General features: G+C 52.6%; 4 protein-coding genes across 8 annotated transcripts; all 4 read right to left on the bottom strand.

Annotated features, from left to right (window-relative positions):
• Positions 1-390: 390 nt before the first annotated feature.
• On the bottom strand, positions 391-6,027 carry Hyal3 (hyaluronidase 3). 2 transcript variants are annotated; one of them, XM_032910546.1, is made up of 4 exons: positions 5,909-6,027; positions 1,274-2,187; positions 773-862; positions 391-669 (listed from the first exon to the last, which is right to left on the bottom strand). In XM_032910546.1, the coding sequence occupies exons 2-4, from the start codon at positions 2,168-2,170 to the stop codon at positions 418-420; spliced, it is 1,239 nt and encodes a 412-aa protein (XP_032766437.1). In that variant the 5' UTR covers positions 2,171-2,187; positions 5,909-6,027; the 3' UTR covers positions 391-417. The 2 variants fall into 2 exon arrangements, with proteins under 2 accessions (XP_032766437.1, XP_032766438.1); XM_032910547.1 differs by lacking the exon at positions 773-862 and having other exon boundaries at positions 396-669; positions 5,909-6,026.
• Naa80 (N-alpha-acetyltransferase 80, NatH catalytic subunit) lies at positions 2,858-6,098 on the bottom strand. Of its 2 annotated transcripts, none has more exons than XM_032910551.1 (2): positions 5,909-6,098; positions 2,858-4,091 (listed from the first exon to the last, which is right to left on the bottom strand). In XM_032910551.1, exon 2 carries the CDS (start codon positions 3,990-3,992, stop codon positions 3,054-3,056), a length of 939 nt encoding a protein of 312 aa, XP_032766442.1. In that variant the 5' UTR covers positions 3,993-4,091; positions 5,909-6,098; the 3' UTR covers positions 2,858-3,053. The 2 variants fall into 2 exon arrangements, with proteins under 2 accessions (XP_032766442.1, XP_032766441.1); XM_032910550.1 differs by having other exon boundaries at positions 2,858-4,056; positions 5,909-5,988.
• On the bottom strand, positions 5,893-9,737 carry Hyal1 (hyaluronidase 1). 2 transcript variants are annotated; one of them, XM_032910549.1, is made up of 4 exons: positions 9,604-9,737; positions 8,203-9,126; positions 7,751-7,840; positions 5,893-7,617 (listed from the first exon to the last, which is right to left on the bottom strand). In XM_032910549.1, exons 1-4 carry the CDS (start codon positions 9,622-9,624, stop codon positions 7,303-7,305), a joined length of 1,350 nt encoding a protein of 449 aa, XP_032766440.1. In that variant the 5' UTR covers positions 9,625-9,737; the 3' UTR covers positions 5,893-7,302. The 2 variants fall into 2 exon arrangements, with proteins under 2 accessions (XP_032766440.1, XP_032766439.1); XM_032910548.1 differs by having other exon boundaries at positions 8,530-9,126; positions 9,604-9,733.
• Positions 9,738-14,464: 4,727 nt separating this feature from the next.
• Positions 14,465-19,383, bottom strand: Hyal2 (hyaluronidase 2). 2 transcript variants are annotated; one of them, XM_032910545.1, is made up of 4 exons: positions 19,282-19,383; positions 16,187-17,153; positions 15,665-15,754; positions 14,465-15,189 (listed from the first exon to the last, which is right to left on the bottom strand). In XM_032910545.1, the coding sequence occupies exons 2-4, from the start codon at positions 17,105-17,107 to the stop codon at positions 14,779-14,781; spliced, it is 1,422 nt and encodes a 473-aa protein (XP_032766436.1). In that variant the 5' UTR covers positions 17,108-17,153; positions 19,282-19,383; the 3' UTR covers positions 14,465-14,778. The 2 variants fall into 2 exon arrangements, with proteins under 2 accessions (XP_032766436.1, XP_032766435.1); XM_032910544.1 differs by lacking the exon at positions 19,282-19,383 and adding an exon at positions 18,054-18,185.
• Positions 19,384-19,882: the final 499 nt, after the last annotated feature.

Raw genomic sequence — 19,882 nt, 5'->3', positions numbered from 1 at the left:
AGGGCTCTTGAGGCTGGTTTTATATATTTAAAAAAAAAAAAGATTTATTTATTTTAGTTGTATGAGTAGTTGTACAAGTAGTTGTCACTGTCTTCAACACAAGAGGGCATCAGATGTCATTATAGGTGGTTGTGAGCCACCATGTGGTTGCTGAGAATTGAACTCAGGACCTCTGGAAGAGCAGTCAGTGCTCTTGACCACTGAGCCATCTCTCCAGCCCTGGTTTTATATTTTTATTAGGCCCTATCTATTCCTCAGGAATTCCTACGGAAGGTGTGTTGATGGAAGTGGGATATGTACTTGGGGAAGTTCTATAAGCTAAACAAAGCATAAATGGGAATTCCTAGGACTAGGAAAGTAGCAACAGGGTCAAGAAGCAAAGACAGGAACTCCTGAATCCATGTTGTTTCCTTGGGCTCAGGGTTTAGGCTCCAGGCAGGTAGGGCCAGCCCAGCCCAAGTAACAACGGCATCTGAAGGACTTCCAAGCTCCAAGACCGTCTTCTGGCTGCAGATGTAGAAAGGCTTCCATTTGTCCTGGGTCTTTCCAGGAACAGCGACCGTGGCCATGGCATCGCTGGTGACTGCAGGCTGTGGCAACCTTGGTCACGTTGATCACATAGGGGCCTAAAGTGCCCACTAGGTAGTCATGGAGACGCCAGCACTCTTCCTACAGAGAGAAAAGATAGGTCAACACTCTTTTCTATGACTTGGCATGGTTTCTCCCCTATCTTGGGGCTCCAGTACGTGCATGATAAAGTGGCAATGCTCACCTCAGAGCTAGAAACACTCAGGTCCCCCCAGAGCACTACGCCAGCTGCTCCCAGTGCTGCACTCACACCAATAGTCTGCATCAGGTCATCCTGCAGGCAGAGAGCTGTTAAGCCAAAGCTCAACTGGCCAGATCCATCAGAGCCCAACTTTACCACGACACTGTTTGGTTTACTGCTATGATTCTGCCTCTAGAGTAAAGCCCTTTTAACAGAGTCTCTCAGTAATTTCTCAGGACTTCCGTTCAGAGAGTAACTATCTTAGACCAGGTTCCACTGAAATCTCCCACAACCATACCTCCCTACTCCAGGATAGGGCTTTTTTTGTTGTTGTTGTTGTTTTTTTCAGGATAGGGTTTTCTCTGAGTAGACCAGGCTGGCCTCAAACTCACAGAAGAGCTCTGCCTGCCTCTGCCTCCCCAGTATTGGGATTAAAGGTGTGCACCTTTCTAGGACAGGGCTGTTTCTCTGGACTCAGATCCTTAGACCTCAGCTTCTACTTACCAGAGACAAGAATCTCCCAGAGCTCCGGTGTGTGAGGCGAGCATAAGCCAGAACAGGTAGGGGATGGGCATGCCCAGTGAGGGCTACACGGAAGGCCTCCTCCAGGCGGTGTCGTACAAAGGTCTGATGGTAGGCAGGTGGAAGTCTGGGTGGGAGGTAGATGCTAGGGAAGAGAGCACTGGAGGCAGCCCAGAGCCAACGCAGCTGGGTGTTTCGGGTAATGATGGCTGGATGGCAGTGGCCTGTGTAGTTGGAAGCCATATTATGCCAGCCATTGCCACAGACTGGGTATCGATAAAAGCCCCAGAGCCCATGTGGGCGAAGCATCTGGCCCAGCCGCAGTGTGTGTTCCATCAGTGCACGGGCAGCCTGCTCAAAGCCAGTTTGGGCTTTGTGGAGCTGTTCCTGAGGGTTCAAGTCAGGGAACATCTGCTGTGCCCAAGCCCAGGAGGCTGCCTGGTAGACTTGTCGATGGGTGCCCCAGTTCCCAGCCCAGAGTGGGTACCATTCTTCCCAGTCCAGCACTGCCAAGCCAGCAAAGCTAGATCCTAGGTTGTGGAGGATCTGGTGGGCAGCTTGTGCCAAGTGGTGGTCTAGGGACACAGCCTGAGGGATTCCCCCATTGTGGGCTGTGCCTCTAGGTCCAAAGTAAGGATAAAGACCGAACTGGTTCTTGTAGAAGATGGTGATGTTTTGGCCATGAAAACGCTGGCCATGGTTGGCTATGATGCCAAGAGCATCGAGAGGCAGATGCACACCAAAGCGGGTCTTACATCTTGCTGAGGGTACATTCCACAGCACAGAAAAGGGAAGCTCAGGAATCTGCAGCAAAGCCTGGACGTGTACCAAGCACAGGGTTAACCCCACCACCAGGGTTAGGCCTAGCTGCGTGATCATGCCACAGAGATGGGAACCTGCAGGAAAGAGGGGGTATGGGCTTAGAGTCCATGGCCAAAGACAGGCTGCCTTTTGCACAGCAAGAACAGCCATTAAAACTTCCCTCCTTGCTCTCCTCAGGAAATGGAGCAGAGCTGGGGGTGGGGGTGTAAATATGGCCTCTAAGTATTCCATGGGTCTCCCAGAGAAGCCATACCCTTAGCATCCTGGGCTGTTCCCTTCCAGGGTCCTCCAACTGTGTTAGGGCACCATCTTGTTCTCTGAGGCCTTGCAGACTCATGGATGTGATAAGTCCCCTGCCCACATCGTCTCTTTCTCAGGAACACTCAGTTCTTGCCTTCTTGTTTCCCTACCTTAAGCCATACTCAGGTCTCTGACATCATTGTTCTCCCAGATCCCTGAGGGAAGTGAGGGATCCTGGGTTCCTTTCATGAGCCCTGCTACTCTTTTCACCCCTGCCTGTCTCCAGATTCCTCATTGCCCACAGCGCCTGACACGTCGGAAGTGCTCCATGAGTGGTACTGAGTGAGTGGAAAGGGAAAGGAACAGTTACCCCGGGCCTGAGAGAGGAGGCACAAAAGACAGATATTACCTCATCAATGGCTCTTGAGCCAAGTTGGGTAGCAAGGTTTCTGTCAGATACAGGGGATATGGGAATGGGCGTTAACCAATAAACTGTCACAGCCATACCTAATGGAAGCCTTTATTTTAGCCAAACTGACAGCTCTGAACCAAAGCTCCAAGTCCACCTCCTGGCCCACTGGTACCCAGAAAAGATACACAGGCTAAGGTTGTCCCCTAGGGGGAGGGGCTGAAGTATATGGCCTGTGGGCTGAGGCTGGCTCTGTTCTGGGCAATCCAGTGTCCCAGAGAGACAGGGCCATCAGATGTCTTTTTCCATCCAGAATATAGGGCACCCCTTCAGATCTCGATATCGTGTCTCTAACGGGCTTTGAGGAAGGGGCTCGGGTGAAGGAGGGGGTGAGGTGGTCAGAGGCAGAGGAGGTGGTGGTGGCAATGGGGGTCCCTTGGAGCTCCTTGGGATAGCTTGGGCAGCTAGGACAGGCGCCTTGCAGGGTGGTTGGGGACAGGGTGGCTTAGAGAAGGCACGTAGGACATTGGTGGGCAGCCGACGGTTGGTAAAGGCCAAACCCTGCACAGGCTCACCCAGTTGGTAGCCCAGATGGGCGTAGAAATATAGCTGATCATGAGTGGTGAGGTGCAGCCGTTGGAAACCCCGGGCTCGGGCAAAGGCCTCCAAGCCCTCCATGAGGCGGCGGCCAAAGCCACGGCCCCTCAGAGCCCGGGCTACCACCACTGTCTCCACTAAGAGGCTGTGGGGATGGTCCAGTACCCGTGATAAGCGGGCATGGCCCACCACAATAGGGGCTGCTCCAGGTGTGGGCTGAGGGCTCAGCAGCATCAAGCAGAGGGGGAAGGCGTCTGAAGACTGGCCCAGGGAGTGGAGACGGGAGGCGCGACTGCGGGGCCACTGGTCATTGATGAGGTCAGCACAGGCACTCATGAGCTCCGGTCGGCAGTGCACAGGCTCCAGGGTCAATTCAGCCAGCTTGGGGACCAGGCTCTCCTTTGCCTGGTGTTGAGGATCCCCGGTAAGCTCAGCTGGGCCAGGACTGAGGCTCATCTCTGGGTGGCATGTGGAATCCAGGGTCAGCTCAGCTAGTCTGGGACTCAGCGACAGCTCTGACTGGCGTGCAGGATCCAGGGTTAGCTTGGTCAGGTTGAATCTCAGGGTCAACTCTGGCTGGCATGCAGGATCTAGAGTCAGCTTTGCTGGGCTGGTACTCAGGATCAGCTCCATCCGGTGCACGGGGTCTAAGGTAGGGGTCAGCTTGACTGGGCCAGGGCTCAGAGTCAGCTCTTGCCTACAGGTAGGATCCAGGCTCAGCTGTGTCACTTCCTGTTAGGTTTCAGATGGCTTAGTGCCTGGCTGGAGGGTAAGGCCACAGTCCCCAGGCAGTGGCATCTCCTCATAGAAGGGTTTAACCTCCTGTGCGTAACAGCCGTGCTAGGCTGGGTCAGGAAGACACAGTTGGGGCAGGGAAGGGCTGATGAGTGGAGGAGAGACATGCATCCTAGGAATGGGGAACAGTGTGCTTCACCTTGTCCCACATGCACTGAAAAGTACAGGTGGTCTGGAAGTACAGCCCTACTCTTGTGAGGAGAACTCATGGAGACTAGGTGAGTGTCCCGCCCGCCCCAACACTGGAGGGAAACTGGTGGTATGAGAAGTACTGAAGGCTGGGCTAGGGCCCAGAAGTCCTGGCTACAAACCTCTTATCATTTGCCACACCTCACTACGCCCACTTGCTCACTCTTTTTGCCTGGGTTCCCTACCCCACCCTCCCTACTTGTCCACCGTATGTAGCCTGTGTTTGCCTCAGAGTAGTGACCCAAGTGCCTCAGCCTCCTAGTAGCCCATGACTTTAGCTCAATAGCCTTGGCAGGCAGTCCAAACCAGTCAGACCTTTAGCTTGCCCCCTTCTGAGTTTTCCTGTTCAGAAGTAGGCTCCCAGGAGTCCCCCCTCCCTCAAACCCCCCCCCCAACAAGAGAGCGCCTCTGAGCTTTTTCAGCTATCTGAGCCACACCTGCTGTCAAGTGGCTCCTGGGACACTCACACCCACCCCAAACAGGTTCAGGGTTCCCTCCCTCTACTGCCTACCTTCCTCAGGACACAGAGCCTATGGCCCTCCTCTCCAGTTCTGTCCAATTCAGGACGCTTTGGACTGGAATCCAACTGTTCCTATATATGGGGCTCAGATGGCACTGCCATGGCTCTTGGCCCTGTCACACATAATGTGGCTTTTGCAAGTCTGCTTGCTTCTGGTCTGAGTTTCATAGTCACCCTGATAAGGACCATAGCTTCCTTCCTAAATTTACAGGTGTCCAACGGCCACTAGGGTGGGGACCTGGGCCTCCATGCTGAAACTCCACTGTTTTTGGATTTTTTGTTTTGTTTTTGGTTTTTGAGACAGGGGTTTCTATGTGTAACGTCCTGGCTGTCCTCGAACTCACTTGGAGGTGTCACTCTGGCCAAAAACTCACAGAGATCTGCCTGCCTCTGCCTCTGGTGCTGGGATTAAAGGCATGGGCCACCATGCTCCAGCTGTTAACCCCATTGCTTACCTACCGTATTCTAGGATCTGCTGGCAGGAGGGTCTATGTTGGGGGATTTCTTGCAGCAGGTTCCAGTCCTTTACTCACTTACTCTAGAACGTGCCTCCAGACTCCCTTTCCCAATTTTCCCTGAGCCTGAGGACAGCCCTCTCCCCTCACACAAATCCCACACACCAGGCTTTAAGCCTCTTACCTGCCTCGGTTGACTTAGCAGACGCAGCACCCCCTCCCCAGCTTCCACACCTTCTAAGTAAGGTCAGAAAGGAGGAACCTCAAGGGTCCGCCCCTAGCTCAGAGCGCCAGAGTTCCTCCCCCACCCCCAGACAGATTTAACCCCTTCAGTTCGGACCCCACCACTGTAGGTGGAGCGAAGCTCTGGGTCTTCAGGGAGGGTGTGCACCTGCCCCTTGCGGGACACAGGCCACGGATCTTTTGGGAGTGGGAGGTTTGAAAGCGAGATTATGGGTGGGTGTGGCTCGGCAAGTTCTAAGAGGGAAAGGCCGACATTGGGAAGACTTGAGGAGCAACACAGTAACTTAGGGACCACAGGCGCAGGGAGGATAAACGGGCAGCATGTGAGAGGTGAGGGTGATACTGACATGTTCAAGTCGAGTTCCAAGATGCTCCGCGTCCTGCCTGCGCACGGTTGGTTAACTCGCTGTCTCTGGCTCCAACTCTTCGGTCTGCCTACGCTGGTCCCAGCAGTACGGAGGACTCGTTGCAGTCTTTGCAGGAGACAGCGCACCTCCTCCTATGTTCTCAGTGCCCGGAATGTCACCACCTAGACACCCGCCCCTGGTTCTGAGCGTCACAACAGAACTAGTGTAGGCCCATTCTGTCCCTGACTTCTTCCCTTCCGGTGGCGACTAGGCCCGTAGTTTCCTCTCGTTGGCTCCGCCTCCTCTCCGCTCAGCCTCTGGCTTCTAGCGGCTTTCCTGTGTTCAGCTCCGCCTGCAGCTCTCCCAACTCCAGCCTCAAAGAAATGAGAGTTTCGTTTTGTTTCTGCTCTAGTAGTGTCTCCAGTCCTAGTGGGTCGGTGGAAATGGTCCGATCAGGCCGGACTTCCTCCTGATCATGAGAAGCAGTCGTCTTCAGACAACACAATTGGATGAAAGTGTAGAGCTCCAGTACCTTCTGTGTTCTGAGGCCTGCCTATTTTAGGAGCTAATTAAACAGCTAAGTACTATAGGACAGTTTCGTTTGCTGGATTGGGTAATGCTAGTACTCTGAGCAGATTCAGGGACCCTGTACAGTGATGTTGTTGTGTTCCCTAATCCTTTTAGGGCACCATCAACACACAGTAGGTGTGCAATGTTCTATCTTTAGAGCTAGATAGCCTAGATTTCAATATGCATCTCTCCTGGCTGTTTTGTTTTGAGACAGTGTCATTTTGTTTTGAGACAGCTGACATTTGCTCTGTGTAGTCCTGACTGTCCTGGAGCTCAATATGTAGACCAGGCTGGCCTTGCCTCCTGAGTACTGGGATCAAAGGTGAGCATCATCAATGCCTGGCCTTGCTTGTCTATTCTTGCTGGGCAACATTGGACAGTGGCTGGGAATACAGCTTAGTGTTGGAGCACTTGCCTAGTGTGTGTGAGGTCCTAAGTTTATCTCCCAGAGTAAGTAAATAAAAAAGTACTCATCTTCCCAGCATGTCGATTGTAAAGACTGAATGAGTTGGCCCACTTCTAGTGTTTGCTTAGCACAGGGCTTGGCACAGAGCAAATGTCAGCTTTTGTGACTGCTGACTCATAGGTTCTGGAGGAACTGCCTATGAGTAGGTCCTTATAGATACAGAGTTGAGAGTGCCTAGCCTAAATTCTGATTCACTATGTGACTATCCCTGTGATTGTGCCCGTGTGATTGCGGCCATGACAGCGCTTGAGTGTACTCCTGACTGTGACTTGTGCGCGTATGACTGTATGTAAGGAAGTCATAGGTAGGCCCTGGGTATGTCCCATGTTCAGTATATGCAGCCTGGTGCAGCAAATCACTACATATCCTGCTTCTTACACCACTCTCCACTCCATCCACGGTAGCATCGACACTTGAATTTCATAGCCATCTGTGCCCGATCCTTAAGCGAGAGGGTACCCTTGAGGCTCAGGGGTCTGCCATCATGTGTTGGCTCAATGGAGAAGCTGGCAGGGTTGAGGGTGAGGAGAGCCTCAGGGTAACTGGGATGGCGGACACAGCGACCACGGCCAGAACACAGAGCTTCGCTGCACAAAAGAGCTGCACTGGTCACGTTCAGGATGAAGGGTCCAAGTGTGGAATCCATGTATGCTTTAATGGCTTGGCATGACTCCTGAGTGGGAAAGAGAGCATAAGCAACATGGCAGCCATGTGCTTGCCTGGTGCTTAGCCAGGACCAGGACGGCAGGGGTAGAGAGGAAGCCACTCTCTCCTCATCCCTACCATCCTCCCAGGTCTCCCCTTACCTTGGTACTTGTTTTTTCTGAGCTTATCCAGAGCACTGCTCCTGCCGCTCCCTGGGCTGCACTCTCTCCCAGGCTGTGCTCCAGCTCCTCCTAGGAAGGAGATTGCAGAATTGTAGGAGACCTACCGTCCTTCCTCCCTGTGCTGCGAGATCACTGGATGGGACAACTAATCTCTAACTTCACCTAAGGCTGCTCTAGTGTTGCTGGCCAGGGGCAAGCCTGTGCCCTGTTCTGAATCTCTCATGCTTCACATAGAATTTAGCGTGAAGTAGATGTTCTGAGTATGTGGGAATGAACGGACAAAGCACTGGAGTATTTAAGTCAGTAGTAAACCAATTTGGACAAAGCCCCAAGAACCTCCCCCAATTCCCCTGAAGATATCCTGAAGCTAAGTGGACTCAGTGTTGGACCTATTACCTAACAAGCAAGGCTGACAAGGTCACAGGACTCACCAGGGGCAGAAGATAATCTGTCATTTCATAGAAGATTTGGACGTAGGGCATAATGGGGACATGAGGGTCTCTGGAAACTAAAGCCAAACGGAATGCCTCTTGCACACGGTATCGAACATACATCTGCGACTTCTCTGTGCCCATCAGTGCTGCAGGCAAGTAAATACTGGGGTAAAGGGCATAGCTCTGGTTCCACAACCACCCTAGCTGGTCATTCTGATCACGGATGCTTAGTGAGCACTGGCCTGTGTAGTTGGGACTTAGAAAGTCGTAGTTGTAGCAGTCAGGGAAGCCATAGTAGCCCCAGAGGCCACGGGGACGCAGTACCTGCCCCAGTTGGAGGGTGCCTGCCATCCAGGCCTGTGCAGCTTCCTGGAACTGGTCTTGGGCTTCTGCTTCCACTAAAGTTTCTGGCCAGTCAGGGTGTTCTGCCCGGACCAGTTCCATTGAGCGCTGCTGATAAATGTCCTTGCTGTCCCAGTTGAAGGCCCATCGTGGGCGCCAAGCCTCCCAATCAATGACCGCCAGTCCCGAGAAGTCAGGTTCAGGCATGGCAGCCTTGATGTCCTGGAATGCGTGAGCAAGGTGGGTAACCAGGCTGGCATTCTGGGGCAGACCTCCAAATACGGGTTCCCCGGTGGGTGTATAGTAGGGGTAGGTGCCCAACTCCTCTCGGTAGAAAATAGTCATGTTAGGGCCTTGGAAATTCTGCTCCTTGTTGGCAACCACGTCGAAGACACTGACATCCACATCCACCCCATGGTCCTTCAGGCACCAGTGAGTGTCTGCATTCCAAACAGTGATGAACGGCCGGTTGGATACCATGGAACCTCTGCAACCTTGGGCCAACTCCAGCAAAGTCAGGAAGAGTGTGTAGGTGCGAAGGAAGTGGGCTGCAGTGGCAGGGCATGGGTCTGGGGAAACCTGGTCAAGGGAGGCAGAGTTCAAGGCATATCTTAAACTTCCTGACCCCCACTTGAAATAGTTGGGTCCAGTCCCTTGATCACAATTTTGTGCCTGCTGTGATTTCAGTTGGACATTGATCTGCAGGGCTCAGCAAGGTCAGAGAGCAGAACAGAGGCTCGGAAAAGGAGCATTGCAGTGAAGGGTACAAGTGCGTCAGTCGCCTCTGTGACCGGAACCCCACCATCTGCTTCCCTCAAGCTTTGCCTTGGCCTGACCTTCCCCACCTTCCCCCCAAGCGCCAGAGGAACCATTACATCTGTCCTGAAAGAGGATCTGAGAGTTGGGCCCTCAGTCCCAGGCCAACCTGGTGAACAAGGGAGGCTGTTCTGTTTCTTCCACCAGAAAAACTGGCAGCCATTGGGAAAAGGGATGCTCAAGTAGCCAAAACCAGCCCAGCCCTGGAAACCCTCCAGCTGCCCACTCATCCCTGCTGACCTCAGGACTGAAGGGCTTCATTCTCCAAACTTTCTGAGCACACTGTGTAAGCCGGAATATGGCTTGGCTGGATTCTGTCCCACAAGTTGGTCCTAGTCGCACCAGCTTAGAGAGGCTGCTGCTGCTGCCTCTGCTGCTCAGGGAAAGTCTGAGCTTTTGGAGACAGTCACCCCACCCAGCCAATAGGCTGGCCTTGGCACGGGGCGGGACTAGGGCTGGATTAGCAACAGCCCCTCCTACTCAAACAAACACTTGGGGAGGTCTTTGTGTGGACAGCCACACACAGAACTGGGCGAGCAAATGTGTGGTCCTGCCGTGTGGTCCCTGAGGACTACCTGCGTGTAGAGTACTTTCTCCACACCACTGTGACAGTTTAGGGCCCCGGGCACTTTTGTGTTTGTGGGACCCCTCTTTATTAAAACAAGTTGGGGTTTTGTTTGTTTTTGGCCTTAGGCAGGCAAGAAAGGTCAGAGACATATCTTCATACGGTGTACAAAATCATTTCTCCAACAGTTAGTTTTTGCTTGTTTGTTTTGGGCTGGGAACAGGACCCAGGATCTCATGCTTGCTAGAGCACTTGTTCTACCCACCGAGCTCTGTTCCTAATCCCTTCAGAAAGGCATTTTAAAAGGGGGGTTGGGGATTTAGCTCAGTGGTAGAGCGCTTGCCTAGCAAGGGCAAGGCCCTGGGTTCAGTTCCCAGCTCCGGAAAAAAAAAAAAAAAAGAGAAAATACGAGAAGGGTCAGTAAAGTACCTGCAGCTGAGTCTGATCACTTGAGTTCAATCCTGGGGACACACACATTACAGCTCTTACAACTGCCACCCACACTGCCACACAGACACATAAGTAAATGTAAAATGCTACCTTAGGGAAAAATGTGGGGAGCAGTAGAGGAACATACTGAATTGACCCTTGACTTTTACAACACACACACACACACACACACACACACACACACAAATATATAAACCAAACAAAAAAAATCCTTTTGTGGATTTCTAGAAAAGAACTCTTTTTTTTTTTTTTTTGGTTCTTTTTTTTTTCGAGCTGGGGACCGAACCCAGGGCCTTGCGCTTCCTAGGTAAGCGCTCTACCGCTGAGCTAAATCCCCAGCCCCTAGAAAGAACTCTTACATCCTGTCTGTGCCTGTTATGCCTAATGGTTAAACCGTCCCTATATGTTTCTGGGAGGTTCTGTGTTCGTGAAGTTGAGTTGGGTCGTCACGCTCTGTATATTCTAGGTCAGTGATTTCATCTTTGTGAAGGTCTAGTTGGTACTGGCTACTGCCCAAATTCCCAGGGATTTATATAAGCGAGTGTGGGAGTCAGTGCCTGGGATCATGCTGTTTGGTGACCATGAGACCCTGTATTTGCATGACTATGGAAATGAGCAGGGGCGTCTTAGTGAGTACATGCATAAGTAACGTGTGTGTTCATGCCTTCCTGATTTTACTGGTTCACTGAATCACGAGCTGCTTACGGAGATCTGCCTGGTGCTCAGGCCCGGGCTTGCCTGCCAAGGTTGGGAAAGTAGGAGAAGGGGAGGACATGGCCCTGCCCAGGGTGAAATGTTGTCTGGGCCTGCAGCTGTGTCTGATCCTTAATCACTGAACCCCTTACTCAATGGCCCCTGAGCTCTGGCATTCGCAGTAGGGCTACCCTAGGGGTAGTGAGTACATTTTTAGCACCTTTGAGCTATCCCACTTTCCTACCCTGACTCTTCCCCTAGCCCTCAGGGATTTTGGTGTCATGTGACTTTTTCTAATGAAGTGTGAACAGGCTACTGTTCCTTCCTGATAGGCTTCTGACAACAAGTGAGAGAAATGATTCTGTCCTAGTAGCTTGGTGAATCAGTGAGTTTTGTTTTGTGGGGGTGGTGGTGGTGGTGGTGGTGGGGTCACAGAGTACAGGAGGAACATAGGGGGCTACTTACAGAAGCATGGGAGACTCAAGGACAGCTGCATCACCAAAAGGCCTACCCTAGCGCCGGAACAATTCCCAGCTTGCCAACTTGTAGGTAGTGCCTCTCCAGCAGTTCTTCATTAAATGATAAGAGAATTGAGACACTCTTCCAGAGGACTGGGGTCCAGTTCTCAGCACCCAAGCCAAGCAGCTGACAACTAGCCCTAGAGACTCTGACATCCTCTTCTGGCACAGAGGTGACAAGTATTCACAAATTCATACAAACAGGTCAGCAGAAGGCCTGTCAAAGTTCCCTCCTCCTGTCATACCGATTCTGGGTAGTGAGCTAAGGTCATCAGGCCTCATATGCCTTTACCCTCTGGGCCATTTCACCCAAATAGTTAACTTCTTGAACCCCCGGAGCACTGGAAGTTTCCTTCCTTTTTTTTTAAAAAGATTTATTTATTTATTATATATATATAAGTACACTGTAGCTGTCTTCAGATACACCAGAAGAGGGCATCAGATCTTATTACAGATGGTTGGAGCCACCATGTGGTTGCTGGGATTTGAACTCAGTACCTCTGAAAGAGCAGTCAGTGCTCTTAACCGCTGAGCCATCTCTCCAGCCCCTTCCTTAGCTTTCTAAGGTGTTTGTTTGAGACCGGGTATCTCTGTCCTGGAACTCAAGAACCAGGCTGGCCTCAGACTCAGTGATTCTCCTGCCTCTGCCTCCAGAGTGCTGGGATCAACCACCGTCACCACCACCCCTTGGCAGCTTTCTGAGTTTTATGTGCCTTGTTCAACCTTCTTGGAGGGAATATTTCAAGTTAGAGGAAAGAGTTACATAATACCTGGGGTTTTGGGGGAAGAAATGTGAAGTGGTGGACATGAATTGCACCAAGAGGGAGTTCATAGCTGGATGAACACAGGTCACAACTTTGTAGGACAGATTACAGGCATGGAGAAGGTACAGATGTTTCTTCTGTCCTCCCATGCCCATTCTTGGGATGACAGTTGTATGTGTATCCATACATGTTGGGGAGCCCATGTTCACAGAAGGTTGACAGATACCATAGAGGTCATGGCTGGATAGAAAAAGTTACAGCAGGGTAAGTCACAGGCATGGAGGAGACACGAGGTCTCCCTAGTCCTTGCCATTCTTTGCTAAGCTCCATTGCTTTTTTTTTTTTTTTTCTTTTCCTTCTTTTCGGAGCTGGGGACCGAACTCAGGGCCTTGTGCTTGCTAGGCAAGCGCTCTACCACTGAGCTAAATCCCCAACCCCCTCCATTGCTTTTTTTAAAGATTTATTTATTGTTTATATTTAATGTATATGAGTACACTGTAGCTGTCCTCAGACACACCAGAAGAGGGCATCGGATCCCATTACAGATGGTTGTGAGCCACCATGTGGTTGCTGGAAATTTAACTCAGGACCTCTGGAAGAGCAGCCAGTGCTCATAACTGCCAAGCCATCTCTCCAGCCCGCTTTTGGTCTGTCTGTCTTCAGATTTTAAATTATTAAATCTGGTGTGCGCAGGCCTGTAATCCCAGTGCATGGGAAGCAAAGACGGTAGATCTCTGGATTCAAGACCAGGTTCATCTATACATAGTGAGTGCTAAGCCAGCTAGGGCTGTATTGCATAGTGAGACTCTTTTCTCAAAAAAACAAAACAAAACAAAAAAAAAAAAAACAATTTTTTTTTTTTTTTTTTTCCAAGACAGGGTTTCTCTGTGTAAGAGCTCTGGCTGTCCTGGAACTCACCTTGTAGACCAGGCTGGCCTTGAACTTTGAGAGAGCCACCTGCCTCCGCCTCCATGTGCTGGGATTACCCAGGCTTTATTTATGTATTTGTATGTGTGCTCACGGATGCCACAAGGTGTGTATGGAGATCAGAGGACAATTCTAGGGAGTCAGTCAGCTGTTTCCGGAGTCATGCTCAGGTCACCAAGCTTGATGGCAGATACCTTTTACTTACTCTTCCTGGCTCCTTGCTTTTTAAAGACAGGGACTCAGAGAACCCAGGCTGGTCTCCAGCCAAGGCTGGGTTTGAGTTCCTGATCTTTCTGCCTCACCCTCCTAAGTCACAGGGATAGCAATAGGTGCACATTACACCTATTGCTCACTCACTTTCTGGTTCTGACCAGTGAACTCAGGGTCTAGTGCAGAGCCACTAAGTTTCCTGAGGGCAGGGCTGAGGGAGTGAGTCACACTGAGCCTCTCTCTAGTGGTTCTGAGTGAAGGAGAATGATGGGGGTACCACCTGTCAGAGGCAGGCCTGACAAAGCAGCTCAGAGCTGCTCCAACTACTCTGGCTACTGTTTCTCTCCTCTGTGATGCCCATTAGTCAAGTTTGTCCCATGGGCAGGAGAGTGAATGTGTGTGTGTGTATGGTGCTGGTGATTAATCCCAGGGCTTTCACACATGCTAGGCAAGTGCTCTATCACTCACCCACACCCACACCCACACCCACACACACGTTCTGGCTCTAAAGCTGACCTTTGAGGATGACCCTGCTCCCCAGACTTGGACAGTTCCCAACAGTACCACTTCCCACTCACATATTGACAGACTGAAATCTCAGTCCCCTGCCAGCCTCCTTAAGTGCCAGACCCAAGGGAAGGCTGTGACCCAGACGGGGAGAGGGGCAAATCCACTGCCTTTGGGAGCAGGGAACAGAAATGCTCGACTGTAGGAACAACAGGGAAGATCATGTCCCCTTTCTCTGTGTGCGGTTGAGATAAGGGAACTGGCATTGGCCCTGCCTGGGGTACTGGGGTAGGCGGCAGACACATAGCTAGCTCCATTAGCCGTACGGTGGTGGGCCCAGCTCTTTTCTTCTTCCTTAGGCCCCAGTGAACAAACTGTTGACCAGTTATAACATACTGTTTCAAAGAGCTGAGCTCATGGACAGCCCCGAGCTCTCACACAAACTAACCCAGAAGCAGAGAAAAGCAAGAAGCTCAGTTGTTTTATATTTAATTTACAAAAGAGACCCCAAGATTATAAACTATCCAGGAACAGAGAGTAGAGGTAGGCCTTCCCTGGCCTAGCTGTATCCTCGTCTTCTCTCGCAAGATGAGGGCATCTCAGGGGATGTTTCTCTCCCCCTTAGAACAGGGGGGGTGACAGGTGGTATGGATGCTCTTCTAGGCATCCTGGGGGTACTGCCCACTCCAGACTCATTTGCCTACCCCCTAACAGGCTCCTCGTGCCAAGGAGATCCTTGCGCCAGAGGCCAGCTGGACTGCTCTCTGCGGGGAGAGATCCCTTATAAGGTCCAGGTGAGAGCCATAGCTACCAAACCCAGCAGACTGGCGAGGTGGGCTCCAGCCCAGGCTCTACTGGCATCCCCAGCTGCCCGTTTATGGTTCCACTGGCACTGCTCACCACCCCAGCCCAGATAGCAGTGGCAGCGAAAGTGCATCTGCAGGTAGCTGAGGTCGTCTTCGCTGAGCTCCCCCTCAGGTCGAAGCTGGGGTTCACTGGGCGTGCGGCCAGGCACCAGGCGGAAGCTGCTGGGACTGAGGTGCAGGAAGGTACTGGCGCTGGGATTGCGGCGCACACAGCGCCCATGGCCATGGCACTGGGTCCAACTGCAGTACTGGGTGGCCCAGGACACATTGACTATGTAGGGGACCAGCGTCTGCGTTAGGTACTTCTTGAGGTTCTGGCAGTTCTCCTGGAGGAAGAGGCCAAGGTTAACGGGTGAGCATCTGATGTTAGCTGCCTTTGCCCAAAGCCCTGACAGAAACTGTCTCTATTGCAGTGACAACACCTCTTCCTTTTGGTGGTGGTGGAGTTGGAACCCTAGACTAGGCCAGTACTCTGATGTACTGAGGCACATCTCTGGCCCACACTTATTTGTATGTATATGTAAACATCGTGCCCGAAGAGTTTCTGAGCCTTTACAGTCCCCTGTCCCTAGTGAGAAGCGGGGTTGAGACAGACTGGAGCCCGGCTGGGTGGATGAGGAAGGGTGGAACTCCAGCATTTCCTCTTCCCGGGAACGGGGTGGGGGTGCCCTTCTTCTCTCTCGGGTCCAGGGACAAAGCCTCTATGCTTAGGAGACGGATAAGCTGTACTCAATGTTTACACCCAGGTGAGGGCGAAAGCCAAAGTATCCATTCCCCAGCAACAAGGTGGGTCTCCCTTACCATACTTGAAGCGTACACCGAGTCGCCCCAGAAGATAACACCAGCTGAGCCCAGGGCGGCGCTCTCACCGATGGTAGAGATGAGGTCCACCTGTGTGGGAAGGGTCGATTACTAAGGAAGACTGACACCAGACAGTCGCACACGAGACTCGGAACAGACCTGCTCTAACCTGCTGACCTTAGCACAGCTCTCTCCTGTGTGCCTCCAGGCAGGCAGAGGCCGCTTTGTCCCCCATTTCAATCCTTACCTTAGTCTCCAAAGCCAAGAGCCCACGCATGAGCCCAGAAAGTCAAGGATTACACATTCTGACTTCAGAGTCAGGATGACTGGCTTAGTCCTGTGTACTTTTCACGGGCTTGCTAGAGGCTCTTGGCTAATTCTCAGCATCTCTAGGCCTCAGTCTTATCTACAGAATGGGGGTGACATCACCCTTCCACAAGATTAAAACAGGGGCAGAATAGTACTTTTGGTCCCTGATAACCCAAGCATGCAGTGGCTCCCGGAGGAAGGAAGAACACGTACCTGGCTAAGTTCTGTGAGCCCTCGGGTATATGTGGGACGCGTGAAGACATACACGGGGAGTGCATGGTTTGCATGGTGGGTATGAGCCACACGAAGGGCCTCCTGAACACGGAAGCTGACAAAGTTGCGGCTGTGTTTGGAGGATGCCAGCGTCTCGTCCAGGTACACGGAGGGAAAGAGAGCTGTACTCTCAGCCCAGAGCCAGGCCAACTGGTCATTTCGTGCCACCTCCACGTCAGGACAGCGGCCTGTGTAGCTATCCCAGTTCTGTACGTAATCATGATTATAGCAGTCAGGAAAGAGGTAGAAGCCCCACAGGTGCTGAGGTCTGACTGCCTTGACGTAACGGAGTGTGTTCAACATGAACTGCCGAGCAGCGAACTCGAATTCGTACTGCGCCTGCTTCACTATTCGGTCTGATGGCCAGTCAGGGTGTCGACTGGCCACCAGCTGGCGTGAAGACTGCCGGTACACATCTTTCTCCTGCCAGTTTCGAACCCACACAGGTCGCCATTCCTCCCAGTCAATGACCGCCAGCCCCGCAGGCTCCTGGGTCTGAATGTAGCGTTCCACAGCTTCCTTCAGCATGGGCAGGTGTGCACAGAGGCTACCGTTCTGAGGCACGCCACCATGCACAGACATCCCAGCTGCATCAAAACGTGGATACAGGCCTAGACGGTCATAGTAGAAGGTGGTGATATTCTGGTTGAAAAAACCCTCGTTAGGGGTAGCCTCCACATCGAAGGCCCTAAGGTCCAGGGGCACTTTGTGGCGCGGGGCACATTCTTGTGTGGGTACATTCCATGCTACCACAAAGGGTCGGCCGGTGAAGATGGGCGGCGCTGTGGGCTTAAGCTCCGAGGCCCATGCTACCTCCAGCACTAGGGCCAGTGTGATGATGGGACCCAGTCCTGCCCGCATGCTGGGGGCTACAGGAAGTGTCACCTGCCTGGTAGCAGCTCAGGAACTGAAGAAAGTATGGGAGAGAACAAGTTAGTCTAGAGAATTCCAGAGATGTGTATGTGTGTACTTTAATCCCTTGTAAACTCCCCAAACCCATACTGTGCGGCACACCATGCTCCCGCTCAGACCGACAAGGCTGTAACAGGTTTGAGAGATAGCAGGATACTGAAGGACAGGCAAGAGACTTTAGGAACTCTACCAAAAGAACTACCTCTGGAGTTCTTTCCAGAGCAGGGAGCTGCCTGTGGTTGGGCAAGAATCTCCTTTAGGTCTGTGTCCCTTCTCAAAAAGAGACGGATTAGGCTATGGACTCAACTGCTAGAGTCACTTACATGCCTGTATACCATACAGTAAATGGTTTTGGAACACCCTGAACCCAAGCTCCACCCTGTATCACCCCATGTCCCCCCCAACCCCATTACGAACTCAGAATGATTCTGAGAAGGGAGAGCATTGGGCACAACAGCATACAGAAGCTGGAAAGCAGTTAGGTACACTGCAGAGGAACTGGTGTCTGTGTAATATGAGCCAAGCAGAAGAGTGAGAACGTCAGGACTTAGTCTCGGGCACCGACACTCTCTTAGGCTAGGAGGAGGCGCCCCGAGGACAAAGGGGCAGCGGACTTCCCACTGCGGTGCTCGCCGACCTGCCCTTCCCTCCACAGCCACCACGAAACTGCAAGCACTCGCGACCGGCCCACACCCTCACTTCCCAGCACAAGGGGTCCGGGGTACAGAGTATTTCACTCTGGTCTTTGTGCGGGACCCCGCCCCCGCCCCGCACGTGGGGCCAGAGTTCAGTCGGGTGGGGGTGGGGTTCCTGGGTCACTTAAGAGGGCGCCCCTAGAGATTCAGAGCCCAGCTCACAGGGAGAGAGTCACCAGGCTTGCACCGCCCGCCCTCACCTCGCACCAGGCGCCGCCAGGACCCACGCCAGGGCCGCCGCCATCCTGGTACCAGCTAAGCCCGCTCCGGCCCTTCGCCCAAGCACTGCCCCAGCTCCAGCCTCTGTTGGCTCCGCCCCGAGGCCCGCGGGCCCTTTAAGAATCCTGCCTCGGAGGTGGGTGGATGGCAGGATTTGCGGCCTCGCAGGGAGGGCGTGTCCGCCTTCCTTTCTGCCTGTGCTGCGTTTTGAGTTCGAGAACCCTTAGATCTTCTGTAGAGGAACATAGTCATATATCTGAGATTTAATACCTCCTGGAATGAGGATTCCCGCTAGTCTTAGCCAGAAGAACTAACCAGCCTGAGACACTACCCCCACAATCTGTCGTCAGTGGTACAATCCACTCTTTGCCGCTGGCCTCTTAAAGGGATAGAGCATTGGAAGGGGCGGGCGCGCGCGGAATGAGTGGGTGGTGGTGGTAATGGTATTTGGAATAAAAGCTTACAGCTGAAGCCTTGACTGGGGGTAACTATGGGTTCAATCCCACCTGTCTGAATATGGATTCTAGCAGTGTGCGCCCTTTGTCTAGTGTAAACGATTTTGATCCGAGTGGATCCAGAACCTCTTGGAACATTAATGACCCGCCTTCTCTGAGCCCAGGTTCCCTCGGCTAGTCTGCGGTCAGAAGGAAGCCCCGCCCCTTGCCCCTCTAGAGGAGAGGAGGGGGCCTAGTACAGCCTCTGAGCCCTCCTTTGGCAAAGCAGGCGAAGTGGTTGTCCTGGTAACCAGCGGGATGGGTCGCTGCCATGCCAAAGAGGAAAGTGGTCTAGCCACTTTCACCGAATCCACGCCAGGGCATGCCAATCCACTGGATTCTCCCTGGAGCAGTCTCTGCGACGAGGTGAAGGTGGGATGGTTGTCCATAGGAGAACCCACTCAACTCCAAATAAAGTGCACTTCGCAGAAGTTTCAGGCCCGACTTCGTGGAAAGTAGGCTTCAGTGTCTCCCTAGTACCTCCATTCCACATTCTGAGCATTTCTGCCTTGCAATCCCCTTCCGGTGGGGACTAGGCTTAGAGCTGTACCCTCGCCTCTTAGATCTGCTCTCCTGTGCACGACTCAACTCTGAAAGCCCGCTTCTAGCCGCCAGCTCCATTCCCACCCGCAAGTCTGGAAGCTAGGGAGCGCCGCAGGAGTAAGCGCTTTTATAGCAGCGCGGGTTAACTTGATGTGCTCTACTCTGGGCTCACCTGAGTGGGAGTCCGTCGGCCCAATAGGTCGGCGGTCTCCCTCCTTTCTGAGAAAAGCCTCTTCAGGCAGGTTCCTTGCGCCAGCTGCTGCCCTCTGGGCAGTCTGCTGGGGACTTGATAAACCCCATTCCTTCCCACCCACTCCGCCTCCCATCCCTGCCCTTTCTCCTCACTTCCTGCTGACCTCTTGGCGGAAAGGACCAGGAACAGGGGCGGGAGGAGAGCCCCTTGACCCCTGTTTCCCTTGGTGGCTGGCTGCCCTTTGCACCCTTCCTCTGAGTAGGATCTGGTCCCTACAAGTTGTGCCAGGTGATAGGAAGGATATGGGCCTAGGAATCAAGGACTCATCTTTCTTGAAGTTTCACATCATCCTCAAATCCGGTAGGGTGTGAGAGAGCTCAAGTAGCTGGCGGCATTCCTGGGAGTCACACAATTTCCTGGGTTGTTTGGCTAATGGTACCCTAGAGCAGGTGCCAAAGAAGAAACCATCCTGCGTGAGGGGCAAATGGTTGGGGGTAGGGGTGGTGGGTTCTTCCAGTAGCTGAGTCAACTTTTTTTCCACTGAGAGCGGAAGTATCTGAAGTGTGACAAAGACAATGTG

This window comes from Rattus rattus, chromosome 8 (assembly GCF_011064425.1).
Source record: "Rattus rattus isolate New Zealand chromosome 8, Rrattus_CSIRO_v1, whole genome shotgun sequence".
NCBI lineage: Eukaryota > Metazoa > Chordata > Mammalia > Rodentia > Muridae > Rattus > Rattus rattus.
This window is presented reverse-complemented; position numbering and strand designations above follow the sequence as displayed.

Bases quoted from the DNA above. Each gene is read 5' to 3' on its own strand.
- Hyal3 (XM_032910546.1), bottom strand. From the start codon at position 2,170: ATGATCACGCAGCTAGGCCTAACCCTGGTGGTGGGGTTAACCCTGTGC. The intron at 863-1,273 runs GTAAGTAGAAGC...CTCTGCCTGCAG, and splicing joins CTGGGAGATTCTTGTCTCTG to GATGACCTGATGCAGACTAT. The intron at 670-772 runs GTGAGCATTGCC...TTCTCTCTGTAG, and splicing joins TGAGTGTTTCTAGCTCTGAG to GAAGAGTGCTGGCGTCTCCA.
- Hyal1 (XM_032910549.1), bottom strand. From the start codon at position 9,624: ATGAAGCCCTTCAGTCCTGAG. The intron at 9,127-9,603 runs GTCAGCAGGGAT...TCCCTTGACCAG, and splicing joins TGAAGCCCTTCAGTCCTGAG to GTTTCCCCAGACCCATGCCC. The intron at 7,841-8,202 runs GTGAGTCCTGTG...TCTCCTTCCTAG, and splicing joins CAGATTATCTTCTGCCCCTG to GAGGAGCTGGAGCACAGCCT.
- Hyal2 (XM_032910545.1), bottom strand. From the start codon at position 17,107: ATGCGGGCAGGACTGGGTCCCATCATCACACTGGCCCTAGTGCTGGAG. The intron at 15,755-16,186 runs GTACGTGTTCTT...CTTCCCACACAG, and splicing joins GGCTCACAGAACTTAGCCAG to GTGGACCTCATCTCTACCAT. The intron at 15,190-15,664 runs GTAAGGGAGACC...CTCTTCCTCCAG, and splicing joins CGGTGTACGCTTCAAGTATG to GAGAACTGCCAGAACCTCAA.